This window comes from Leucoraja erinacea, chromosome 3, assembly GCF_028641065.1.
Source record: "Leucoraja erinacea ecotype New England chromosome 3, Leri_hhj_1, whole genome shotgun sequence".
In the NCBI taxonomy this organism is placed as follows: Eukaryota; Metazoa; Chordata; class Chondrichthyes; order Rajiformes; family Rajidae; genus Leucoraja; species Leucoraja erinaceus.
In genome coordinates this window covers 54,323,281-54,347,657 of record NC_073379.1, presented here as the reverse complement: position 1 = coordinate 54,347,657, position 24,377 = coordinate 54,323,281, and the positions used below count along the sequence as shown (strand labels likewise).

General features: G+C 37.8%; 1 protein-coding gene across 3 annotated transcripts in view; it reads left to right on the top strand.

Moving 5' to 3' along the window:
* zcchc7 (zinc finger, CCHC domain containing 7) overlaps positions 1–24,377 on the top strand; it is a 197,721-nt gene that overhangs the window by 97,406 nt on the left and 75,938 nt on the right. For all 3 annotated transcript variants that reach the window (XM_055632717.1, XM_055632718.1, XM_055632716.1), the window contains exon 3: positions 22,895–22,938. In XM_055632717.1, coding sequence (XP_055488692.1) covers positions 22,895–22,938 — 44 coding nt within the window. The remainder of the gene's footprint in view (positions 1–22,894; positions 22,939–24,377) is intronic.

Sequence of the window (24,377 nt, the reverse complement as noted above, 5' to 3'; positions counted from 1 at the left end):
TGTAAACGGCATAAAGGAGAATCTGTAGATGTTAATCATTTTGATTTCTGAAAGGCATCCAAAAAGGGACCATGTATTGGCAGTTACTGCACAACATAAGTGATCATGAAGTTGGGAGAAATATATCAACATGGATGAGCATTAGTTAATCGCAGGAAAAGACACAGGACTAATAGATCATTTTCAGATTGAGGCTCATTGAGACCAGCACTATTACCTCACGTATTTACAGTGTGCATCAATAACTCAGATAATGCATCTAAGTGTATTCTAGCTAAATTAACTGATGACACAAAGATGGGTGGAGAAAATCTACAAGGAGAACAGAGTCCAAAAATAGTGAAATATCCTATTAAACTGGGATTTCTCTGGGATGTAACAAAGAAGAAACCAATGTAGTTACAGAGAGAACATGCAAGTTGCACATACATCATCAGAGGTTGAGATTAAACCCGGATTGCTGGTTCTGTGGGCAGCAACTCTACTAATATGCCACTGTGTCAACTAATCTCATGTCCTTGTCCTTGTATGTGAAGCACTTGAGGTTAGCATTGCAGGTATAACAGTTCATTTGGAAAGCCTTTATCAAGGGTTGAGTGCAAAAGTAGAGGAATCTTGCTTGAACTTTACAGGACATTGATGGTGGATGTTGTCTGCAAGGAGACATTTGATAAAGTCCCCCATGGTAGCCTGATCCAAAGAATAAGATGCACGGAATTCACCATGCCTTGGTGATATTGATTTAGAACTGGCTTATTAATAACAGATAGAGGGTTGTGGTGGAAAGGCTGTATTCAGCGAGATATAGATCAGCTGGAGAAATGGCAAGGAAGTTCAATCACACTGCCTGTGTTGATTAATAGTAATGTCAACCATACATTCCACCGCATTGCCATTAATTCATAGTAGATTGACAGAATAGTAATTAGTCAGATTGGATATGTCCTTTTTAAGATCCATTACATATTTGGACAATTTTCTATTTTGTCACGGGGGTGCAGTCATTGAAGCAATACGGAACAGCTTTACGAAAGTTCAGATAATTCTAAATCCATCTGATTTAACAGAGTATTAGATCACTTAACTGTGGGGAGGATAGCAGTGTGAAGGTAGGATTTTTGCCTCCAGAAAGTATGTATTCATGGTAATTTCTACCAATGTCATCATGCAATAAATATACTGTGAAGAAAGACATAAAGTAATTTCATCCCTTTGAAAGAAAATATGAAATGAACTATATTTTGAAATAAGGATACTAGAATTAGATTACAGAAATTTGCAAGAGGAAACAATTAAACATTTTCACATATGCTGCCTAACCTGATGAGTGTTTCTAGGACATTATCTTTTATTCAGATTTATCACTTTTATTTATTTGGCTACCATTTACCATGGATCCAAGCATAAAGCTTTTGGCTTTTCTTCAGGTTTTGGCCAGAGAGGGAGAGGGGGGAGTGTGCAGTTCAGGTCCTATGGAAATGGTCAACATCTTCAAGTTCATATACATCCATATAATCAGCATCCTTACCTGGTTCCTAAACAGTATTGCAGTGATCAAGAAAGCACATCAGAGTATTGACCTTTTTAGGCATCTGAGAAGATGCGGCATGTTCATATGAATTATTTTATTTTCCGGATTAGATCTCCGGTCTCTCTGCGGCCTACCATCGATGGAGCTGGAGGCCTCCTCGGACTGACCTTGAGCCCCACCGCGGGGCGTGGACTTAACATCAGAGCTGATCCCTTGCCTGCAAACTTTACATCGGGAGCTAGCAGTCTAGGGAGAGGCCAAGTTCGGACGCTCCAACGACGCAGAGGTCCGACCAGCCCCGACCTGGGGTCCGATTGCCGGCGAGGATGAGCTGACATTCCCCCGATGCAGGAGCTGATCGCCCCGATGCGGAGGGCCCAAACGTCGCCGGTTACGGGAGTCAAGATCTGCCCGTCAACAGAAGGCTCAAGGCCCCCGACTGGGGGAGAACAATGAAGGAAGAGATTTAAACTTTTTTTCACCTTCCATCACAGTGAGGAATGTGGAGGAGTCGATGTTTTGTATGTTTATGTTAAAATGTGTTTGTGTTCCGTTGCTTTTTATTTGTATGACTGACTTGGCAAATGAAATTCCTCGGATGTTGTAATACATACTTGGCTAATAAAGTATCATTGTGATTGTGATTGATTGTGATTTGGTTATTCCATTATTGCACTGTTTTAGCTCAAGTTCAGATTGTGTTACAGCCTGGCACTATCATTACCACCTATACTATTTACTCTATGAACTTCATACGACCAAGGAAATTCATTGCACCATGGTGTGTATGACAATAAACTAATAAGAATCTGAATGTCTAATGAGAGAGTATCTGATTTGTGCATCTTGGATGTCCCGGTGGCTGAAGCAGAGCAAAAATGTTACCTTGGTAAATATATTGAATTTGTTGAAATACCTCAATCTATGTCACACCAATAACCTCAAGGATGGATTTGATTGGGGAAAAATATTGCTGATAAATTCTGTATTGTTCATATTATTGTATCCTTTTTGCTTATTTTTCATGTGAATAGTGTTACAGTCAGTTGGATTATGGTTTGTAGCTTAAAGAAAACTGACTAAAGAATTTGATTGCCCTATTTTTATGATTACTTCTTGTTGCTCGTTAATCATGCTTGCTTTTCATTTTAATTAATTCATATTAAGTTCAAGAAAGATCTTAACTTAATCCTAACAGGATCTTCTGTTGCTAGATTTTGCCCTTTGGATTGTGAGGTTTTGGTGTGACATATCAGAGGGGTGGTAGCATTAGCAAAATAAAAAATATTTTTTATCAGTGTATTGCTGTTTAAAACAACAATAGGATTAAAGGTGTAGGATCATCAATTGTAGGAATTAAGAAAGAATTGGGAGGCTGTTGCAGATTTTAGTTTATAATCACTGTTTCCTTGACTGATATGAAATGACGGGTAGAGAGAGAGATAGGTGTGGAATTGGGGCGGCACAGTGACGCAGCAGTGGAGTTGCTGCCTTACAGCCAGAGATCTGTGTTCAATCCTGACTACAGGTGCTGTCTGTAAGGATTTTCTACGTTCACCCTGTGGAACGTGGATTTTCTCCAGTGTTCCAGTTTCTTTCCACATTCTAAAGACGTGCAGGTTTGTAGTTTAATTGCCTTTTGTAAATTGCCCCAGTGTGTAGGTTGCAGAGGTGGGTAACGTAGCACGAGTATACGGGTGATTGTTGGTCAGCACAGAGGGCCGAAGGGCCTTTTCCACACTTTATCTCTTAAAATAAAAACTAGTGGAGATGTAGAGTTGGCTGTTAAGAGCATAAACAGAAAAATAATTGGAAATATTTTGCCAAGGAGATGTTTGCAAATGTAAAAAGTAGTATCTGAGCAACCTTTGGGTACACCAGAGACAAATATATAAAGGCTGCAGGAAAAGCTATTGTTAGAAATATACTGATGATTATAGGATTTGAATCAAACAAAGTGGACCTTGGGGAAGAGCTGGATAGAATGGAGGATGGTTTAACATCCCACTGAAAGTAGTGGAGTAATGAATGAAAATATTATATAATTGTCACAATTGCACAGATCGATGATTGGATCAAGGCAATTTCAAAGCTGCGATTTGAAAAAAGTGAAAGATGTTTCACTAGGAGCTGAAGGAGTGAAGATCCCTAAGTTGTGAAACAACAACAGACTTAAGCTCATTGGAAAGATGTATGGGCATAAAAAGCTTGAACGGAAGAGAATTACAAAATTTATATGTCTTCGGAGGGCGTATTTTTACAAAATACTATCGAGTATTGAAGGTTATTTTTGGAATACTTTTCAGTGAAATTATTATTTTAAAATATATATATTCGTTTATTAAATATTTTACATTAGAATTGGGATTTCAGTTCTCTTTGCATTAGCTTTGATAGCAAAACTCATCCGGCCGTGCCTTTATTGAGAGGACTGCATTGACATTTTTTTTGCCTCAGTGGGTCCCTAAGCTAAAAATTGAATTTGATTCTCTGTTCTCGCCACTCATGAATTCTCAGATCCACTGCTTTTATCAAACAGTTTTAGTCATCTTTTGCAACTAATTTCAGTTTTTCCACCAGCTGCAGTTTTGATTGAATGCTTGAACTGTTACCATTGGATTACCTAATGCATAGGCTCGGTTGGGATCCTTAGCTTTGATCCAGTCACCTTGTTTCTCTGTGTATGTGTGTGTGTTCTCTCTTTCTCTCCCTCTCTCTCTCCACTTCTCTCTCCACTCCTCTCTTTCTCCACTTCTCATCGTTCTCTCCACCTCTCTTTCACTCGACCTCTCTCGCTACCACTTTTTCTCTCTCCAGTTCTTTTTCTCTGCTTCTCTCTTTCGTCCTCGCTCCCTTTCATTCTTTCTTTCTACCTTCTTTCACTCTCTACCTCTCTCTCACTTTCTCTCATCACATCTCTCCCTCTCTCCATTTCTCTCTTCTCTCCACTTCTCTCCTCACCCCTCTCTTTCACTACCTCTTTCTTTCTCTCTCTCTCCACTTCTTTTTCTCCCTTTCTCTCTTCTCTTCTCTCTATTTCCTAGCCCCCTCTCTCTCTCTCTCGCTCGTGACATTGGCATGCAAATATACGTGTGCATTTTGAAAGCGGTGAATAATCATCTCTGTTTTTAAACTCTCAGATCTTATGAAATTTTCTTATATACAAAATATTTTTAATTGCTAAAATCACTCTAGAATGTCCAAACAAACACTTTCTTGCCTGAAGGTCCCTGGCAATTATTTTAGAGAAAATCTGATTTCAACCAAAATTATTATTAAATATGACCTAAAATTAATCTTAACAATTTCCCTAATATTCATCTTGATTAGGGTTATGGCAAAAGCCTCCATTGGCCTGGCTTTTTCTGGACGAATGAGACTGGAAGAAAATTAGCCATGGTTCTCTTGAAATTATACCTTATCTTTAGTCAGCACCTGCCAGAGAAGGCACGAGATAATGCATTATGGAAGTTTATAATTCTTTTCTTTGAAGAATCCATGTGCAGTGCTAATTGCACATAGTGTACTGTAACAGTAATTCATCTGTTAGAGTCCATGAGCTGAAATATTTGTTAATCTTATTTTGCCTTAATTTGAAAGAAAGAAATTCTAATTATTTCTTACATGTGTACATGCTCACAATAAGGTGCTACTGTGAGTTAAAAAAAATGGAATTATCTAATATTAAACAAAATCAGAAATCAATCCATTCCATTGTGACTGGAATACAAATGAATTAAAGCAAAGCATAATCATCATTGATGAGTCTATTGAATGTGATGGATACAAATATGAAGGAATATTTAAAATTTGGAAAAATCAATTATAATGTAACTTAGTGATTTTGTATTTTGAGTAAGAAGTTATGTAATTGAATAAACGTTTATTTAACACTGCAAAACTCTGGTGCTTTTTTACAACAATGAGCACTTCACACCCAGCTGATTTCAGGTGCACATTTTGTGGTAGTTAAACATCTAGCCGATGTTCACCAGTAAAGTTTTTAAAACAACAAATTAAGTAAATATTATAATTTGTGAATTGAACATGAGGGATAAATCTATAGCAGGAAAAACAACCCACATTTTTGTTTGTACCCATCTCAAAAGAAATGTTGGTCCTCAATTTAACTTCATTTTCAAAACTCAGCACTGTCTTGAGGTATGGACCCACAACCCATGGCAGTCATGAATGGGCTTTAGCTGAGCCAATCGAATATTTACTTTAGGAATATGCTCAGGAAAAGTCCGATTGATCAAATATGAAGTTGTTACCTTGAAACCTGGATTCATCTGTAGATGAATTCCATTTAATTTCATATCATATCATTCCTCAATCATCCACCCCTGCCCCCCAAAAAAGAATCCAAATGACTCATTAAAAATAGATCTAAGTTTATTGTCGCACAGAACTTGTTTCTTACTTTGAAGAATTATTGCCCAGTTGACTGATTGAAACAGGTACATTTTGTATTTTTGAAGAAACTGACTAAAACAATATTGTTCTACGCCACTGCATTTTCCTTCACATCTTTTGTTATGTATTGGTTTCCTAATCCTTGTGTTCAAATGTATCAGACACCACCTTTCTTGGGTGCAGTTAGCCCACTCTTCCGCTTTCTTTGTCAAAAGTTGCCTTAATAGGAGAAGTCAACAGGGAGGACAGAAATGCATTGAAAGTTCCATTTAGTCAGGGTCAGAGAGGTGATGTTCGGAGTGACAGGCCCACAGGCAGGCCGTTCTTTGAAGCATGCCGACGCAGATGGTCCCCAAGCGTTTAGCCAACTGAAGAGAAAGAAATCCAGGGAAAGCTATTGTACAGCAGCATTGTTACAGTTGAGGAAGGTTGCCAGGGGTAACTGTAGTGCATCAGTATTGTGTGATCACTAGTGTGTACCATCCCAAAAGCCTGGGTTGTGGAGTAGATTGCATTGTTTTCACTTTTTCTGTGTAAAAGACAAAGCAAAACTGCTTTTGATTGTGTTTGTGTATCCTTTATCTACATAATATATAGATTGGCTGCTGGAATCTTTTTAAATCACATTTTTAGGAATGTACATGCTTAAGCATTTGATTAAGATTTGAATGAATGTAAAGCATAGTATATACCACACAAAACCAGCCCTTTACTTAACCTCATGATATAATGCAAACAGTGTACAGCAAAAAACACAATGGGTTTTACTGAAACAAAGATATAAATGGTAATGAAATTCTGCAGTTATGCACTTGCAAACCCTTAGTTAATGAAAATGGTAAAACAGAATTGTATTATTTTGCTTTTATAATTATCTTAGTGAAGTAATTATCTTCTTACCAGTTGCCCCCCCCCCCCCCCCTTGAAGTCATCAGCTTCTTGATGTGATACTGTTCTACTAGCACTCTGCCTTTGAGCACCTTAAGTGGCACAGACAATGACTATTCCCTCTTCTTTGATTGACTGATGTGAGGACAAACAACATCACAGCTGAGTCTGATTCTGTCTATTCTCAATGTAAATGTATTCACATGTCCAGCTACAGGCATTGAATTGAGATTAAGAGCAGGTAATGAGGGTCATTTTTTTTTTTTCGTAACCCAGGGATGTTGAGAACACTTGTAGCATCACTGATATTATGTGAGCAGAAGTCATCTTACACTTTGAGATTGAGCAACACATTGCATACACTCCCTAAATCATTGTTAGTTAATTATAAAATCAGTTCAATGTATTTTGCATAAATATATTGCATGTACCAGTAGTTGTTAAACAGGGATTCTGTGAGGTTCATATAGCCAGAATTTTACTTTTAGTTGGATCCTTCTAACAACATTACCATTGATTTTAATTCCTGCTTTATCTTTTACGTGGTTGTACTTGAAATACACCCTTTCTATATACAACTTTTAAATCTGTTCCCAGATTTCTAGAATTTTCAGTACAGAATTAGGATATTTGGTCGATCGTATCCTGCCAAATGCTGTACTAATCGCATGGGATCCAGGAGAGCTAGCTGAATGGATAGTGAATTGGCTCCATGGAAGGAAGCATAGGGTGAAGGTGAAAGCCAGTTTTTATATTAGAGGCCTGTGACTTGTGGTGTGCCTCATGGATCGGTGCTGTTTGTGGTTTACAATTTGGATGAGAATGTAGAAAGCATGATGAGTAAGTTTGCAGGTGACACTAAAGTGAGTAGCATCGTAGATAACGAAGATGCTGATTATAAATTACAGCAGGAACTAGATCAGTTGACCAAGTGGCTATTGATTGACTAATCATATTTAATGCAAATAAGTGCAGGGTGTTGAATTTGGGAAGTCAAACGAGGTAGGATTTACACCATGAATGACAGGGCCTTGGGCAGTGTTGTGGAGCAGAGGGATCTAGGAGTGTCAGTACACAGTTCCCTGAAAGTGTCACCACAGGTAAATAGGGGGGGTTAAGAGGGCTTTTGGTACATTGGCCTTCGTCAGTCAGGGTGTTGAGTACAGAAGTTGGGATGTTATGTTACAGTTGTACTAGACATTGACTACATTCCTTGGAGCATTGGAGGATGAGGGGTATAGATCATGGGGGGAATAGATAGGATGAATGCACAGTCTTTTACTCAGTATGGGAATCAAGATCCAGAGGACATGGGTTGAATGTGAGAGGAGAAAAATTTTATAGGAAACTGAGAAACTTTTTAACCTAGACAGTGGTGGGTATATGCCACGAGCTGACAGAGGAGATATTTGTGGAAGGTACTATAAGAACATTTAAAAGACATTTGGATAGGTCTATGGATAGGAGAGGATTAGTGATATACAAGACTAAGTGGGACCCGTTGGGTCCCAGTCACACGGGAGGCCTGGTCCCCCCCCCCCAACGCAACCCATTCCCCAATGCAATACTCCACCACTCACCTGTTCCCCCCACAGCAAACTGGTCCCTCAACACATTCCTCAAGCAATATTCCACCACTCACCTGTTCCCCCAACGTGACCCGTCCCCCAAAGCAATATTCCACCACTCAGAGGGTGGGGAGGGGAGGTTGGGGAGGGGGGGGGTGGGGGGGGGGGGAGTGTGGGGGGAGGGGGAGTGTGGGGAAAGGCGGGGGTGGGGGGGGAAGGAGGGGGAAGAGAGAGGGGGGGGGGCACGCACTCTGCTCACCCCGCACCTTCAGCTTTCGGCCTCACGCACCAGATCCCGGTCCCACTCCGTCTTCACTCAGAGGCTTCTGGTTCAACTCAGTAGCTTCCGGCTGGTCGTTCTGGTAGTTGCAGAAGCAGCCTCTCCCCGAGCCGCTGACTCTCTGCAAGCTGCGCAACACACTGCGCCCCTTCAGCTTTTTATTCTCCTTGCCGCGTTATTGACAGCGGGTTCCAGAAGGGGCGTTTCTTTACGATTTTTAAACCTTCATAACTTTTGTACTATTTCACCGATGGGGACAAAACTTATTTGACTTGCAGCAGCGGGGAATGGTGAGTAAGGTGGCGAAATATCGTAGTGCTATGGGGGATCGTTTTTGTGCAAATTTAATTACAACGCAGACCGGAAGTGGTCAAGATGAAAGTTTTTGTAATAGTAGAGATAGATAGAAAATAGATGAGCCAAATGCAGGCAGATAGGACTGCTGCAGATGGGGCATCTTGGTCTACATAGGCAAGTTGGGCCGAAGGACCTGTTTCTGTGCTGTGTGACTGATTCTAGTCCCTTTCCCTGCCTGTTCTTTGGTTTCTTTTATACTCTAGCTTTTCAATTATACTGTCTAGTTTATTGTCGTAAGCACATTTACGAAGAGATACAGGTACAATAAAAAAAAGTGCTTAAAATTATACATAAATTATGCAATACAGTGAAAAGAAAAAGACTAAGACATAAAAAAAATCACAATTAGAAACAAGTCCATAGTAGTGTAGTGTAGGTGCTCTGTAGTGTTCTGTTATTGAGCTAGAATTAGGGTTGTACAGGTCGGTTCAAGAGTCTGATGGTTGTGGGAAAGTGGTTGAAACTGGTGGTGTGGGACTGTACCTCTTGCTGGATAACAGCAGTGAGAGGAGGCATAGCCCGAATTGTGCAGATCCTTAATGATGGATGCCGTCTTCTTGAGGCAGCATCTCATGTGGATGCTTTTGATAGAGGGGAAGACTGTGGCCATGACCCATCGGGCTGAGTCCACCACTCTGTGCACTTGCGGCCTTTGCCATGGAACTACTGTACCAGGCTATGATGCTCCAGTCAGGAGACTTTCTCCAGTGCATTTGCAGAAGTTAGCCAGTACAATGACAGTTACATTTAAAATGATGGCATACACTCTATCTCAACTATTAAAAAGTATTCTATATTTTAATTTACTCTATGTAGGATAATAAAAAATGTACTTGCATCATTCTTCAATCATTAATCTGAAGTCTAGATTTCCTTCCTGATTTTCTAACCAATCTATTCTATAATTATCATACTAACTATAATTAACTTTCTCAGTTTTTATTATCTGTCATCATAAAATTGTCAATCCTATGTGAATCAATTTTATATCTATGGATTAAAAAAAATACAGACATCTGATTTACAATAATTGTGAAGTGGCGGCAGTTATGGAATAGAAAATGTCATTATTGTTTCCATAACAAACTTGGTCTTGTACCTTAAGCATGATATATATGTACGCATATTTGTGAAATACATACAAACATGCATATACTTTTGACTTGATCCCTTATACAATACAGTGATAGATTATGTTAATCTTTATGTATGCCAAAGTATATTTCTTCCTCTTCATGGTAACTTGCATTGTTGCCACTCACATTTTCTTGCTGGTTTTACCTTAAGTGAGACTTCATATTGAAACTAAGAATAACTTGAGCTATTTAAATAATTCCCATAGCTAGGTAGGCAGACTGACTATTCCACGTAACTGTTCAATTGATCTCCAAAGTAGTGTATTGATGCTCGATGAAGAAGGTATTTTGTTAATTAAATGTAACACTGATATTTAAGAGCTAGCCCACTTGGCGATGTTCTTGTTTCTGAAATCATTGTACTATGTGGACATGACTCTGGGATTTTAATATCAGGAGTCAGTGATGTTTTAAAAGAGCCATAGAGAAAGTGGATGTATGTACTAGTAGTTCTCTTCAATTCATCACCAAATTATGGAAGCAGATTTTTGTTTAAAAATAATGAGACTTTGTTTAATTATTATATTAGGCTTGATTACTAAAAGCTCCTGGATATTTTAGGTTTTAATTTTTTTTAAATAGCTCATTGCTAACACATGTAATATCTGGCAATGTACAAAGGACCTTATGTCGTGTAATTAGAATGGTTTTGTAGAAAAGTAAATCCTTACACCACACTTGTATTGTGTTCCTTTCCGTAACTTATTTTTTAAGAGACGACATATTACTTTTGCAAATAAATTGAAGAACACACGGCCTGATCTTTTTCCATCATTTAGAAATCACAGTAGTAACAAAACCCATATATCATCGCTGGTGCAAAATGTTTCATTTTTGAACTCATTTATGTGGACCCAAAGTGAACATTGTCCCTGTTTACACAGTGCACTACATTGTCTTTTACACAGAGTCAGTGAATTGAATCAAATCCAAGCTGTGTGACCCTGACTCAGGAAATTACCCATGTGCATGTGTCATTCAGGAGTGCTAGGGGATTACTGCATTGTACCAGGAGGGTGGTATCGTCTTCATCTTTTTTTTTTAACGGAACCTCCTGTAAAGAAGCTTGTTGTATCATTGTCAGGTGTGGTTGTGAGTGGACAAATCCATTCTCCTTAACAGAATTGTAGGAAAATGGATCATCAAAGCAGTGTGTAGTTTAACAATGAGGTAGGTGCTGGGAGAGAAATAATCTGATATTTTCAAAATGATTAATATTTGGATTTTATTTCAATGAAGTGGGATATTCTTACCCGTAATCTTTTATGACATTTTGTGGAATGGGACCATAGAGACTTGAGCAGTGCACAAGCAAAATATTTCAGCCTAAATTAATAAAATCCATTATCTGCTCTGTTTATCTTTGTTAACCTGCATGCAGTTTATCTCAAATACTGGAAATTTAATTTGATCACCTATAATTTAACTGAAAAGAATAACCTCAATGGTGAGCATTTTGTTGATCTCGTTGTATTAGCTAAATTAGTGATAAATTGTTATTTTGTTAGGTTGTCAATATGGAGGAGAAATAGAGGTTGAGGGAGAGAGAAAGAGAAAATACACACAGGTTGATTCTTCTGTTTCACCACTTTTTATAAGTAAGCGTTTTCTTTTGGAGAGAAAATATTTTTACCATCTTGAACAGAACATGAGCAGAATTAAAAAGTATGGAGCAGCAAAGAATATCTGAATAATTATCAGTGAGAAAATGCAGCAAATTGTTTTCTGGGATGGTGATAGTTAATTTTACATTTAGTATTTCCCCCTATGATAAATTGCTCATTTCAACTTGAACCTGAATAATGAGGTTAGGATGATGGTTAGGTACATATGAAAATAATGACTTGCATTGTTTATTTGAAACCCACTCAGTTATCTCACCAAATAACTTTTGCATGATCAGACACCAGGAAGGTGGCATGTGGCACATGATACAACACAAGAATGAATTGTACATGATATATCGAAATTCATTTAACAGAAGTCTAGAAGTTAGTAAAAGTGATCCAATAATATAAAAAAGTTTTAAGATTGAATCCAGCTGCGTGTTAGTTATCCAGAAACTGCATGCTTTATTATAATTCTACATATAGATATTCAGTAATGGCTGATATAAGTTTTGGTTAAAGTTATTTAAGCACACATAGCTATTATTGATTTTAAAACCCTGTTGAAAAATGTTCAGCCCATGCAATACCATGTGGTAACAACAAACTAAGATGATTAAGAACGTGGCATTCAAAACTTTGATTTTGCTTGCCATTTCCCACTCAGTATCATATTAGACTATATATTTTGATGTACACATTTGTATTACTAATTCTTGGGTATTACTTTATTTAGCCATGGAAATCTAAATATTAGTTATAAAACCTCCAGAGTAGCGATCAACAATTTGGTGGTGAGGAAGGGTTTACTGTTTCTTACATATTGATTCTTGGCCGTGCCATGACAATAAGCATAGATCTTTTAATGTCAATGTATGCAGTGTTATTTTAAGTCTGATTTGGTCTGCTTCATTAAGGATTAATTCTGTAAGTGGTATTTATTAGAACTAAGGAACCTCGCTTGCTGTAGACATACTGAACACAAGATTTTTACAACAGTGGTGATAGGTACTCAAACTTCTAATAACACATAACCAATAGGGCAATATTCAAAGTTTGCATTGCTTAGTAGTCACACCATGCTAGTGTAAATGTATTTAGTTTTCAGTAAATATCACAGTAGGATTAAAAAAAATTTTGAGAAAACATTACAGATCAGATGTTTTGTTTTAAAAAAGAGTTCCTTCCCCTAAAAGCATTGTTATGTACAAATGGAAGAAAATACGAAAGATGCACAATTCAGTCTATAATTAGTCTTGACTTTATGCATTTTCAATAATTTGAGTTTCATTGACTCCCAGCATTCACATTTTTATTTCTAATTGCTACATATTAAATGATCCTACAGTAACTCATCAATTGTTTGTTGTTTTGATCCACACTGTTTGTGGTATAATATTTTTTTGCTGTTTTCATATCAATGCTATATGAGGTGAGGCTCAAGTGGATGGTAGCACTCAGACCTCCGAATTAGAAGCTTGTAAATCTCACTTTAAAGAATACTGAATTACAGTGCTGTACTGTGGGAGGTAAAGGAGGATTTGCATCCATCGATACTGTACTGTGCCTATGTGACAATATAATCAGAGAAGACCGTGGAGTTATTCCTAGTGTTATGACCATTGTTAATCCCTCAGTCAAGATCGCAAAATTATAATTTTTTAAATCATCCATGTATTGCTGTTTGTAGCCGTTTGTGCATTTGGCTGCCATGGTCCCTACATTGTAAAATTATTCAGAATTATAAGAATTGTTCTAAAATGCTTTGAGGTGCATTGAGGACGTAAATGATGCCTTGTAAATTTGTCTAAAAAATGGTCCCATGTAAATTCAGTGGTTACTCCAGCACTTTGTGTCACTCCTCCCATGTACTTCCTCATACCTCATCGACTGCACCCGCTGTTCCAGGTGTGAACTCCTATATATAAGACCAAGTGCAGGCTCCGTGATCGTTTAGTTGTATGCCTCCGCCCAGTCCGCTTAAACCTACATGATCTCCCGGTTGCTAAACACTTTAATTCCCCCTCCCATTCCCATTCTGACCTGGGCCTCCTCCACTGTCAGAGTGAGGCCCTACGCAAATTGGAGGCACAGCCCCTCATATTTTGCTGGAGCAGCTTACAACCCAGCAGTATGCATATTGACTTCTTTAACTTCAAGTAACCCTTCCTTTCCCTCTCTCTCCATCCCTCCCCATCCTAGTTTGAACAGTCTGGCTGTCTTCCTGATTACATTTTATCTTTGTACCTTCCCCTAGCTAATGATATATTCTACATTTTCCTTGACCTTCGTCCCCTTAGATGTCTCGTTTTCACACCTTACCCTTTAATATCCCTGTGTCTCCCTCTCCCCTGACTCAGTCTGAAGAAGGGTCTTGACCCGAAACGTCACCCATTCCTTCTATACAGAGATGCTGTCTGTCCCGCTGTATTACTCCAGCATTTTGTGTCTATTTTCAGTGTAAACCAGCATCTGCAGTTCCTTCCTACACATGCTTTCTGTTTGTCCGACAGAACTCTTAAAAATGGTCAGTTGACTGTTTTTACCCCTCGTACTTTATCATACAGGCCAATTACAACCTAACAAAGAGTTCAATCCAATTGCCTGTTGGAGCTACACTCTGAAAACATTCAAAAAACCCATAACAAAGATTTTGTTAACATTGACGGGAGTGTCTTCTAGAGAAAACAGTTCCTTTGCAGAAACATATTTGACACATTCCAAACTTGTGCAAGTTTATGGTATATTAATCCATGTTATCTAAATTTGATATATTTAGTAAAATTATTTTACCATTGTGGATATTGTGACAAAAGGCTGCAAACCATAGTTTCAAATATAGTGAAATTGTGGTCTGAATGCAAAATTTCTAAATACAATTCCACTTGATCACACTAGGGTTAAAAAGATTCATTTGAACAAACTGTCAAGACTATTACTATTTAGGAGCTTTTGGTTGGATACTTTTTTGAATATGATTTAGAATGGTTTAAATTTATCCTGCTGTGCAGAAAATCAAATCATTTTCCAACTCTTAGCAAATGCTATTCAGAAAATTGGATCAAGTGCCACCATAGTCTTCCCAAAATTGTTTAAGCTGACATCAATAGAAGTATTAGGTGGATAACCATGATATATATCAATTCCATTTGGCTTAATAAAGAGCAAAGCATAATGCACAGTAACTGTAAAACATACTGTGACCAACCAGATTTCAACCTTAAAATCAAACTTGGGTAGTCATCAGAATTGGCAGTTTTCAGCAGCACATAAAGATATATAATCACGTTGAAGGTTAGGAGCACAGAGTTTAATCCATTAGAGCAGCATTTTTCCACAATATGAAAAAAATAGTTATGATCATATTTTTCTATTGATGTAAAATTTAATATAATGCTTAAAATTGTTGAGGAGCTTTGTGGAATACATAATGGCAGTGCTGTGGTTTTCTTGTTATGATCTTGTGCGTCGCTACTCTTAACAAAAATAATTCCTGAAAGTAGTTGGAAGCAGAAAAGAGGATATTTTATAGTATTTTTGCAGTGTTTATACAAAAAATAGGATGAAGCAACAAATAATATTATTTCCCATTTTAATGGCATTTTAAATATTCTCAATGTTTCGATTTTTTGCACCTTGCAACGTAAACTTGCACAGCGATCACTTACTACAACACATCATTAAATATTTTCCACTGCAAATAAATATATAAAGTGCATTGTAAGACGGTATACACATGCATGTGCATTGCAGCATTGCTTTTTTATGCATTTGCTTTCATTTTAACTTAGCATTTGATGAATTAAGATAAATACAGCGGCCTTGAAATAGATCTTAAAATATCTAGCAAAAATGATCAAATGCAAAAGATCAGGATGTAAGTGAAAATTTATCATTTTTAATATCCAGTGAAAATCAAAATTGTATTAAGATTAAAATATATGATCATATTCCGTAATCCAGAGTACATGTATGAATGACAGGTATTGTGCAGTTGTACAGTACTTATACATTCAAATATGGGCTGCACAGACAGAGTCGCATTTTGTTGCATACATAAAAATTGCATGAGCTGGAAACCTGCTTATAAGTTAACTGTGTTCAATGAACATATAATAATATAGTTTGTGACCCACTAAAATTATGAACGGTATGCAAAGTGCATATGGCTTAGCAAAATATAGTTGTATTATTTATCCATATAAAATTAAATATTTTCACATTAAAAAATAAACAGCTCTTTTGCCTGTTGTCGTTCTAAAATAGATTTTGGTTATTTTCACTCTCATCTTTTCACCAGCTGTTCTTGAGCTCATCCTTGAGAGAAGTAAAAGTATTCAGTGATGATTCTCGCATCAGTAGGGAGCAAACTGCACTTAGCAATCGGCCATGGTCAAGAACTTGGAAATGGGAAGTAAAACTGGGCCCCATTTATTACATTGCACTGTGCGCATTGCAATACTTTGAGTAAGCGTCAGAAATTACCACTTTAATTTAGGTCTTCCATGTATATATTTTTTGAAATGATATCGTACATAATCGTACAAATTATTCTTGCTTACTAAGGATCTTCATGATGTTAGATTTAAATATTCTTGAATGATCAATTAAATTGCATAGTTACCAAGTGTTTGCAAAATAGGCTTTACAATGCCTTCCTAACAATATAATGATATAACGTCAAAGGTGCTAATGTGTGCAGGCAGTTTAGGAATCGTAAGAAGTGATGCAGCAGCTACCTTTAGGTTCCTCGTGCCGAAAATTCAACCACGTGAAATGGTTGATTGCTAAACTGCCGTGTTTTTTTATTAGATCAGAGGGAATAGCAATTGCATTATGAGTGAATGGAAAAAATTGTAATCTTCCAATATAAAATTAACTTATGGAGCCCAAAGTATAATCATGTCCACAACAAAAACAAAATAAGTTTGAGAAAAGGGAGCAGACAATCCCTATTAAGAGCATTTGGAGCAAAGGAATGGATAACCGAGAAATAAAGTAGTTGAAACTCCTTCCAAGAGCTCCTTCCAAGCAGGAACTGAGAAATTGAATGAATTTGAGAGAAAGGAATCACTGTTTATGAAGCTATCCATTTATATGGTAATAGAAAGTATGGGTCCCAAAATATATATCGTTTATAATCATTTGCTGCTAACATTTAAATAAGTTTGCTATATGTTGTAGATCGGAGCTGTTGGCTACTTAATGTTATTTAAAAATGTAAAAGCAACTTCTGGTTTCTGTCTTGAACCATACATCAGTATTATAAATTTCAAGTCTTTTTTAATAAAAGTTACTTTAAAATACAGGCAGATTGTGTAGTGATAGTGACATTGAAAGTGGTTTCAGTGCAGTCTCAGCAGAAGGCAAATGCCTTCTGAACCAATGTATTGTGTTCAATTTCTGTGATGTCTTGTGAGTCGAGGCTGAATAATTTGCAACCCCAGCCACCTCAATCCAAATATCATTTACGTTAAATACTGCTTTTTTCAGTCAGTGGTGAAAATTGATTTAAAAAATATACATTGTACTGTTTCTTAATTAATATTTCTAAACCAATCCATTGAGATTTCCGATACTTTACCAGTTTAAAGGGGAACTGGATTAATACTAGGCCTCAAACAACGTCTTCATTTTTTTTCCTTTTGTGGTGAGTTAGGCTCTAAACAAGAAGGCTGTACTATGCTCAAGTAAATACTGAAATAACTAGATGGATGTGTTAGAGCTTTTTAATCTTTTTTTCTTGAATGCAGCATTGTATTCAAGATTGATTTTTGTGGAAAATGTTGTTGGAATAGGTTTCATAGATGCTATTTACTCGTATTCCTTGAATAAAATAACTAATTGGTCATCCTTCTATCAGGTAGTTACATTTAAACAAAGGTAAAAATTATTTTGTGAGATTTTATAGATTCAGGGTGTAACAATTGTGCAATCTTTTGATGACAGTGGCAACCTATGTTACGTTCTTTCTCTACCCCACCAATATGGCAAACCGTGATATGGTAACAAACTGGATGATTACGGGAGCGCGACTTTAGTACTTTTTGCATTTTCTATGTTGTTGATAAATTTACAGATAATATTGACAAATGGGACGAACAGACAACGTGAATTATAACTTAATCTGTAATAATTTAATTTAATTGACTTCTGATGGTAGGCAGATCTCTCAGATATTTAGGACCTTTCCAGACATTTGAAACGGGTGAACTGTGTTGTGTGTTGTTCACCATCCCAAAAATCCTTGTAGCATTATCAATCCAAATAGTATAAATACCAACACCAGAAATTATTTACTTTGCTATAGAATAACTCATATGGTCAGGAATCTTCTATTGCAGGAATATCTTTTCAATCTTTTTTATCGATATTTGAGCTTTGAAAGCACATAACCAATAAAATGCTAATTCTAATACGGAAAAACTGCTGAAATAATCTTATTTCAATGTATACTTTTCAGTAAACTGATCCAGCTTTACAAAGTGATTAGACATGTATTTTTAATAAATTAATTTATTTAGTTAAGTAGGTACTGTACTAAACAAAACTTTGCAGCTTAACCATACTGGCAAATATAATAGAAACATAGAAAATAGGTGCAGGAGTAGGCCATTCGGCCCTTCGAGCCTGCACCGCCATTCAATATGATCATGGCTGATCATCCTGTATCCTGTACAGTACAGTATCCTGTACCTGCCTTCTCTCCATACCCCCTGATCCCTTTAGCCACAAGGGCCACATCTAACTCCTAAAATCTAAATCTAATGTTATATTCCTTCAGGTAGATTCAGGCATATTGGGCATAAAGAATAATGGTCCACGATTGCTTTTAAAGAACTTGCATATTAAAATATTCCTCTCCAGTTTGAAATAGAAAGCAATTAAAATTGTCAATCATTTGTTTGTTATGCATTGTGTTGTTTTTCTTTGTGAAATGTTTATAATTACTATAATTCTGTCTTCCATACTTTCATTTAAAATCTGCTACTTTATAAAATAAATAGGTTAAAACATGCATTTTTCTTATTTTTGCATGGCTCGGCAAAATTCAGTTATGTCATCAAAATTCTCCAATTAGTTCAATTTTACAATTAGTGTAATTTTGAATTTTTAAAATTGCCTGCATGAAAATACTTCAGTCTTCTGTTTGATATCATTACCATCGTAAATGCTCAAGTTGTTTTAGCTTCTGAAAAATGTTGAATGTTGATATATTGGGGTAAAAATCAGTGTTTATTTTCTTTACGAGTGGAATATGGATGTATCTACAGGTGGTTAGATCTAGACGAGAGAGAGAGAAATAAATGACTAGTGAAGGAGAGGATACAGTTGAGAAAGCAATGGAGAAAGTCTACAGTTGATGAGAGAGAGGGAATTAATGTTTTGCAAGAAGAGTTAAGAAATCAGTTAGCAATATTAAGGAGGACAGAACCCCTTTGGAGGAAGAGAAAGAAGTAGGAGCGAGTCAGGTCAGTATTTTATAGGGATACATTTAAATTTGTTAAAATAATGTTTAGTCAGGAAAATAGTGGAAAGCTCAATGCTTCAAAGGAAGAGGAATATTGAAAAAAAAGGACAAACTCGGATCCAGAAAAGAAAAGGGGAATGGGTTTCCTTCCGGATATACCATCCTTAGGAGAGATAGAGTATGTTAGATGTTTTGTCACCAAAGTGGAAGGAAGTGGAAGCCGTAATAAGTTGTGTGAAGGCTGCTTTGGCCCCAGGGCCAAATGGAATCCCTTACTGGGTATATAAAAGTGCACCTTGTGTGCTTATAATCTTGTGGAGGAACTTGCTTATAGTTTGGGAGAAGCAGGTTATACCAGGGGTTTGGCGTATAGTGCGGGAATTTTCATTCTCAAGGAGAAAGAGTCTTCAGAGTTGTCTGTTTAAGCCCTACAGTATATGTCTCCTAAATATAGAAGGCAAGATTTTCTTTAGTATAGTGGCACAGAGGCTGGCAAGTTATTTAGAAAGGAATAGGTTAATAGATACCACAGTGCAGAAAGCAGGAATCCCAGGTTTTGCAGGTTGCTTAGAACACATTTGTGTAATATGGCACCAGATTCAGACAGCTAAGCTCGAGAGAAGAGATTTGCATGTAGTGTTTTTGGACCTGGCAAATGCTTTTGGATCTGTGCCACATAGTCTTATTTGTAGTGCTTTTGATTTATTTAGAGTTCCAGTATCAATAGTAAATTTAGTGAAAGCATATTTCCAAGATGTCCAAATGTGTTTTAATACAGCAGACTTTACGACAGCATAGCAGAGACTAGAGATGGGCATTATGGAAGGGTGCACTATTGAGCATCACAGTGGGTCGTCAGTGGGGAGAAACGGCAGGAAAGACTGCGCCTCCCTCCAATTCGGGCCTATATGGATGATATGACCTTGGTGACGACAACAGTAGCTTGTACAAGAAGATTGTTAGAGAAGTTAAATTATACTCTTGAATGGGCTAGATTGAAGATTAAGATTCAAGATTCAAGAGAGGTTATTGTCATGTGTCCCAGATAGGACAATGACATTCTTGCTTTGCTTCAGCACAACAGAATATAGTAGGCATAAATAAATACAGAACAGAACTGATGAGTGTGACCATATACCAATGAATATATATATATATATATACACACATAAATAAACAGATAAAGTGCAATGGGCTATTAATGATCAGAGTTTTGTTTGAGTTGAGTTTAATAGCCTGATGGCTGTGGGGAAGCAGCTATTACTGAACCTGGATGTTGCAGATGTCAGGCTTCTGTACCTTCTACCTGAAGGCAGCGGGGAGATGAATGAGTGGCCAGGATGGTGTGGGTCCTTGATGATGCTGGCAGCCCTTTCGAGGCAGCGACTGTGATAGATCCCCTCAATGGTAGGGAGGTCAAAGTCGATGATGCACTGGGCGGTGCTTAAAATGTTTTGCAGTCTTTTCCGCTCCTGGGCACTCAAGTTGCCGAACCAAGCCACGATGCAACCGGTCAGCATGCTCTCTACTGTGCACCTGTAGAAGTTCGAGAGAGTCCTCCTTGACATACTGACTCTCCATTATCTTCTCAGGAAGTAGAGGCGCCGATGTGCTTTCTTTATAATTGTATCAGTGTTCTCTGACCAGGAGAGATCTTCAAAGATATGCACGCCCAGGAATTTGAAGCTCCTGACCCTCTCCACCCTCGACCCGTTGATATAAATGCGATTAAGCCTAGTAAGTCACGGAGTATTTCTTTGGCAAGAGGAAAGGTAGCAGAGAAAAGGTTCTGTGTAGATGAAGAAGAAGTCCCGTCAATAATGGAGAAACCAGTTAAAAGTTTGGGTAGGTGGTATAACAGGAAGTTGGATGACACTGAACAGGTCCAGCAACTTCGAAAGGATGTTACTGACAAGTTAGAAAGGATAGAGAAATCAGGGCTTCCAGGCAAGTTGAAGCTGTGGTGTTTGCAGTTTGAGCTATTCCCTAGGTTGATGTGGCCATTGACAGTATATGAAGTGCCTATTTCTAAGGTGCAAAGGTTAGAGAGATTGGTTAGTTCATATATATAAGGAAATGGTTAGGAGTTCCACGGTGTCTTAGTAATGTGGCTTTATATGGGAAAGGTATTCTCCATTTACCGTTGCCGAGCTTAACAGAGGAGTTTAAGTGTGCTAAGGTGAGGTTAGAGTTGCAATTATCAGGGAGTGAGGATACCTTAGTTAGTAATCTGGTGCCAAGTGTAGCTAGAGAGAGCAAGTGGAACTCAAAGCAGGCAGTAGAAGAAGCACAAGCAGTTCTGAGGCATACAGACATTGTTGGTAGGGTGCAGCAAGGGGAAAGAGGCTTAGGGCTTAGCACAGGGAAAGCAGATCAAACAGAGAGGAGGAAATTGGTTGTAGAGCAGGTATTTCATCAGTAGGAAGCAGTGAGAAGTGTAAGGGCAGTAGTTCAGGTTAAGCAGGGACAGTCGATGAACTGGGAAAGTGTAGAAAAGAGGAGGTTTAGCTGGAGGTGCCTGTGGTGTATGGAGGCGGGTCACATAAGTTTCATAAGGGCTATTAATGATGTGCTGCCATCACCTCAGAACCTCAAACAATGGGTAGGTGGGGACCCGGCGTGCCCCTTGTGCTCAGAGGTGGCAACGTTGAGGCATATTTTGTCAGGATGTAGAACTAGTCTTTCTCAGGGTTGGCGACATAACCAGGTCTTGAAGTACATAGCTGCAGCAATGGAGAGGAGGAGAGTACAGGTGAATTCAGTAGGCATCAGGACTGGGAGTGCAGCAATTCATTTTGGCTGTGAGGGAGAGAAAGGTAGAGGATGGAAGTTTGCAGATAGGTATGAGTCAGGCCAGTTACGGGGAGCCAGTGATTGAGAGATGCGGGTAGATTTAGGAGGAAAGCTTGTTATTCCGCAGGAAATAATGACTACTAGTTTGATACCTGATATAGTGTTATGGTCAGTTAGTCAGCGGATAGTGTATTTTATAGAACTGATGGTGCCCTGGGAGAACTTAGTGGATGAGGCTTGTGAAAGGAAAAGGCATAGATATGTAGAGTTGGCAGCAGAAGTTGAGCAGCGAGGATGGAGAGCAAGAGTACGTCATGTAGAGGTGGGTTGTAGAGGTTTCATAGCGAGATCAACCATATCGCTATTTGGAGAGCAAGGAATTTGCAGACAGAGTTTGTGTCAGGCTGTAAAGAAAATGTCAGAGGCAGCAGAGCAAGGCAGTAGGTGGATTTGGTGGAGAAGAAATAGTTGGGGCAGAAAGGAAACGTATGACATGCAGTATGTGTTTTTCTTTGTAATTGTAGTCTGTGCAAGTGTTTTTTTTTTTTCGCATATGGAGTCATTTATTGTAAGTTGGTGTATTTAGATAATACTTTCGTTTTGGCCTGCGTTTTCTCAGTTGAGCACGGATCCTGGAGTTCTAGCACAAGTACTTTGTGTTTTAATGGTAATTTCACCATTGTAAATTCTCAAGTTGTTTTAGCTTCTGAAAAATATTGAATGGTGATATATTGGGATAAAGATCTGTGTTATTTTCTTAATGTGGAAATGGAACTTGTTACAATTAATTCTTCTAGTTTTCATCCAGGTTTCATAATATTCATTGAAACTTTATTTTATTTTTTAGGTAACCGTCATTCTCAGTGGTTAATTTCTGAAAAAGATCGAAAGGTGAGTTTTTTCAGAAGCAAGGGAATGCAAAGTTTATTACCACTTTAATGAAAAAAAACTGTTTAATCAATCGGAAGAAGGGCCTCACGAAATGTCACCCATTCCTTTTCTCCAGATATGCTGCCTGTCCCACTGAGTTACTCCAGTATTTAGTGTCTATCTTTGGTTTAAACCAGCATCTGCAGTTCCTTCCCACACAGTTTAATTATACTTCTTAAGTAAATCATTGATTGATTGAAAGATGCAGATTGGAAGCAGGCATTTTGGTACACCGAGTCCATTGATCACCCGTTCACACTAGTTCTATGTTATCGCATTTTTGTACCCTGGGGTACACATTTCTGCACACAGGGGGTAATCTACAGAACTCAGCTTCTTTTTGAAGTGGGAGAAAACCAGAACACCTGAAGAAAATCCACGGTCACAGGGAGAATGTGCTATGTGGTATAGCACCCAAGGTCATGATTGAACCCAGGTCTCTGGCACTGTGAGGCTGCGGCATTGTGGCAAAATGGTAATGATGCTGATATAAAATTATCAATCAAGGCTTTAATCTGGTATTCTCGGCTACAGGGATAGTTCTTGTTTGATTTGACTAGTATCAAATGCAAAGGTTTGATCTGAACTAACTAGATACAAAAATGTAAATTCTTAAATGTTGGTGTTAACTGATAACTGAACTATTATTTGGATTTTTACTAGGTTTAACAGTATTCAAATGGCTGCATTGTTCAGACCACTGCAAATATTAGGAGTCTATAATAATGAATTTTCATGTGCGTTGAAGGCAAGTTGAAGTTAAATTTAATTTTTAATTTATCCCTCTAGTGTATTGGAGTAATTAATTAAAAACATTGAACACAATGTTTGAGATATTAATGATTTGGACATAACTATAAGGGATACAATGAGGAAATCCATAGATGTTACAGAAATTGATCATATGGTTGACGGTGAGAGGGATCGCTGTGGGATGGAAGAGATGGTATAATCAATTGGACAGAAAATTGGCTAATGGAATTTAATCCAGGTTAGATTGAAGCAGTGCATTTGTGAAGGTGCAATAAAGCACGAGAACTGAATATAAGTAGTGTGGAGGAACGGTTGGAACTTGGGGTGAGTATATCCACACATTCTTGAAGGTGGCTGAATATCAATACGTTGATTTTTTAAAAAAAGAAGATGTTTAACTAAAGCGCAGAGCGTAGGAGTGGGTAGGTTTTGCTGGGAATAGGTACGATGCTGATAGATGATAGTTCTTTCAATTCTGTTACCACTTTACAGAAAAGGTGTTATTGCATATGCGAGATGCAGAGGGACTTACAAGCTGTGAGAACTTATTTTGGTCGGCGTGGGCAGGTTGAACAGTCTAAAGTGCCATAAAGCCACTTTGCAACTTCATCACAATTTATTATCCCATCCACATCATTGTTGTCAGC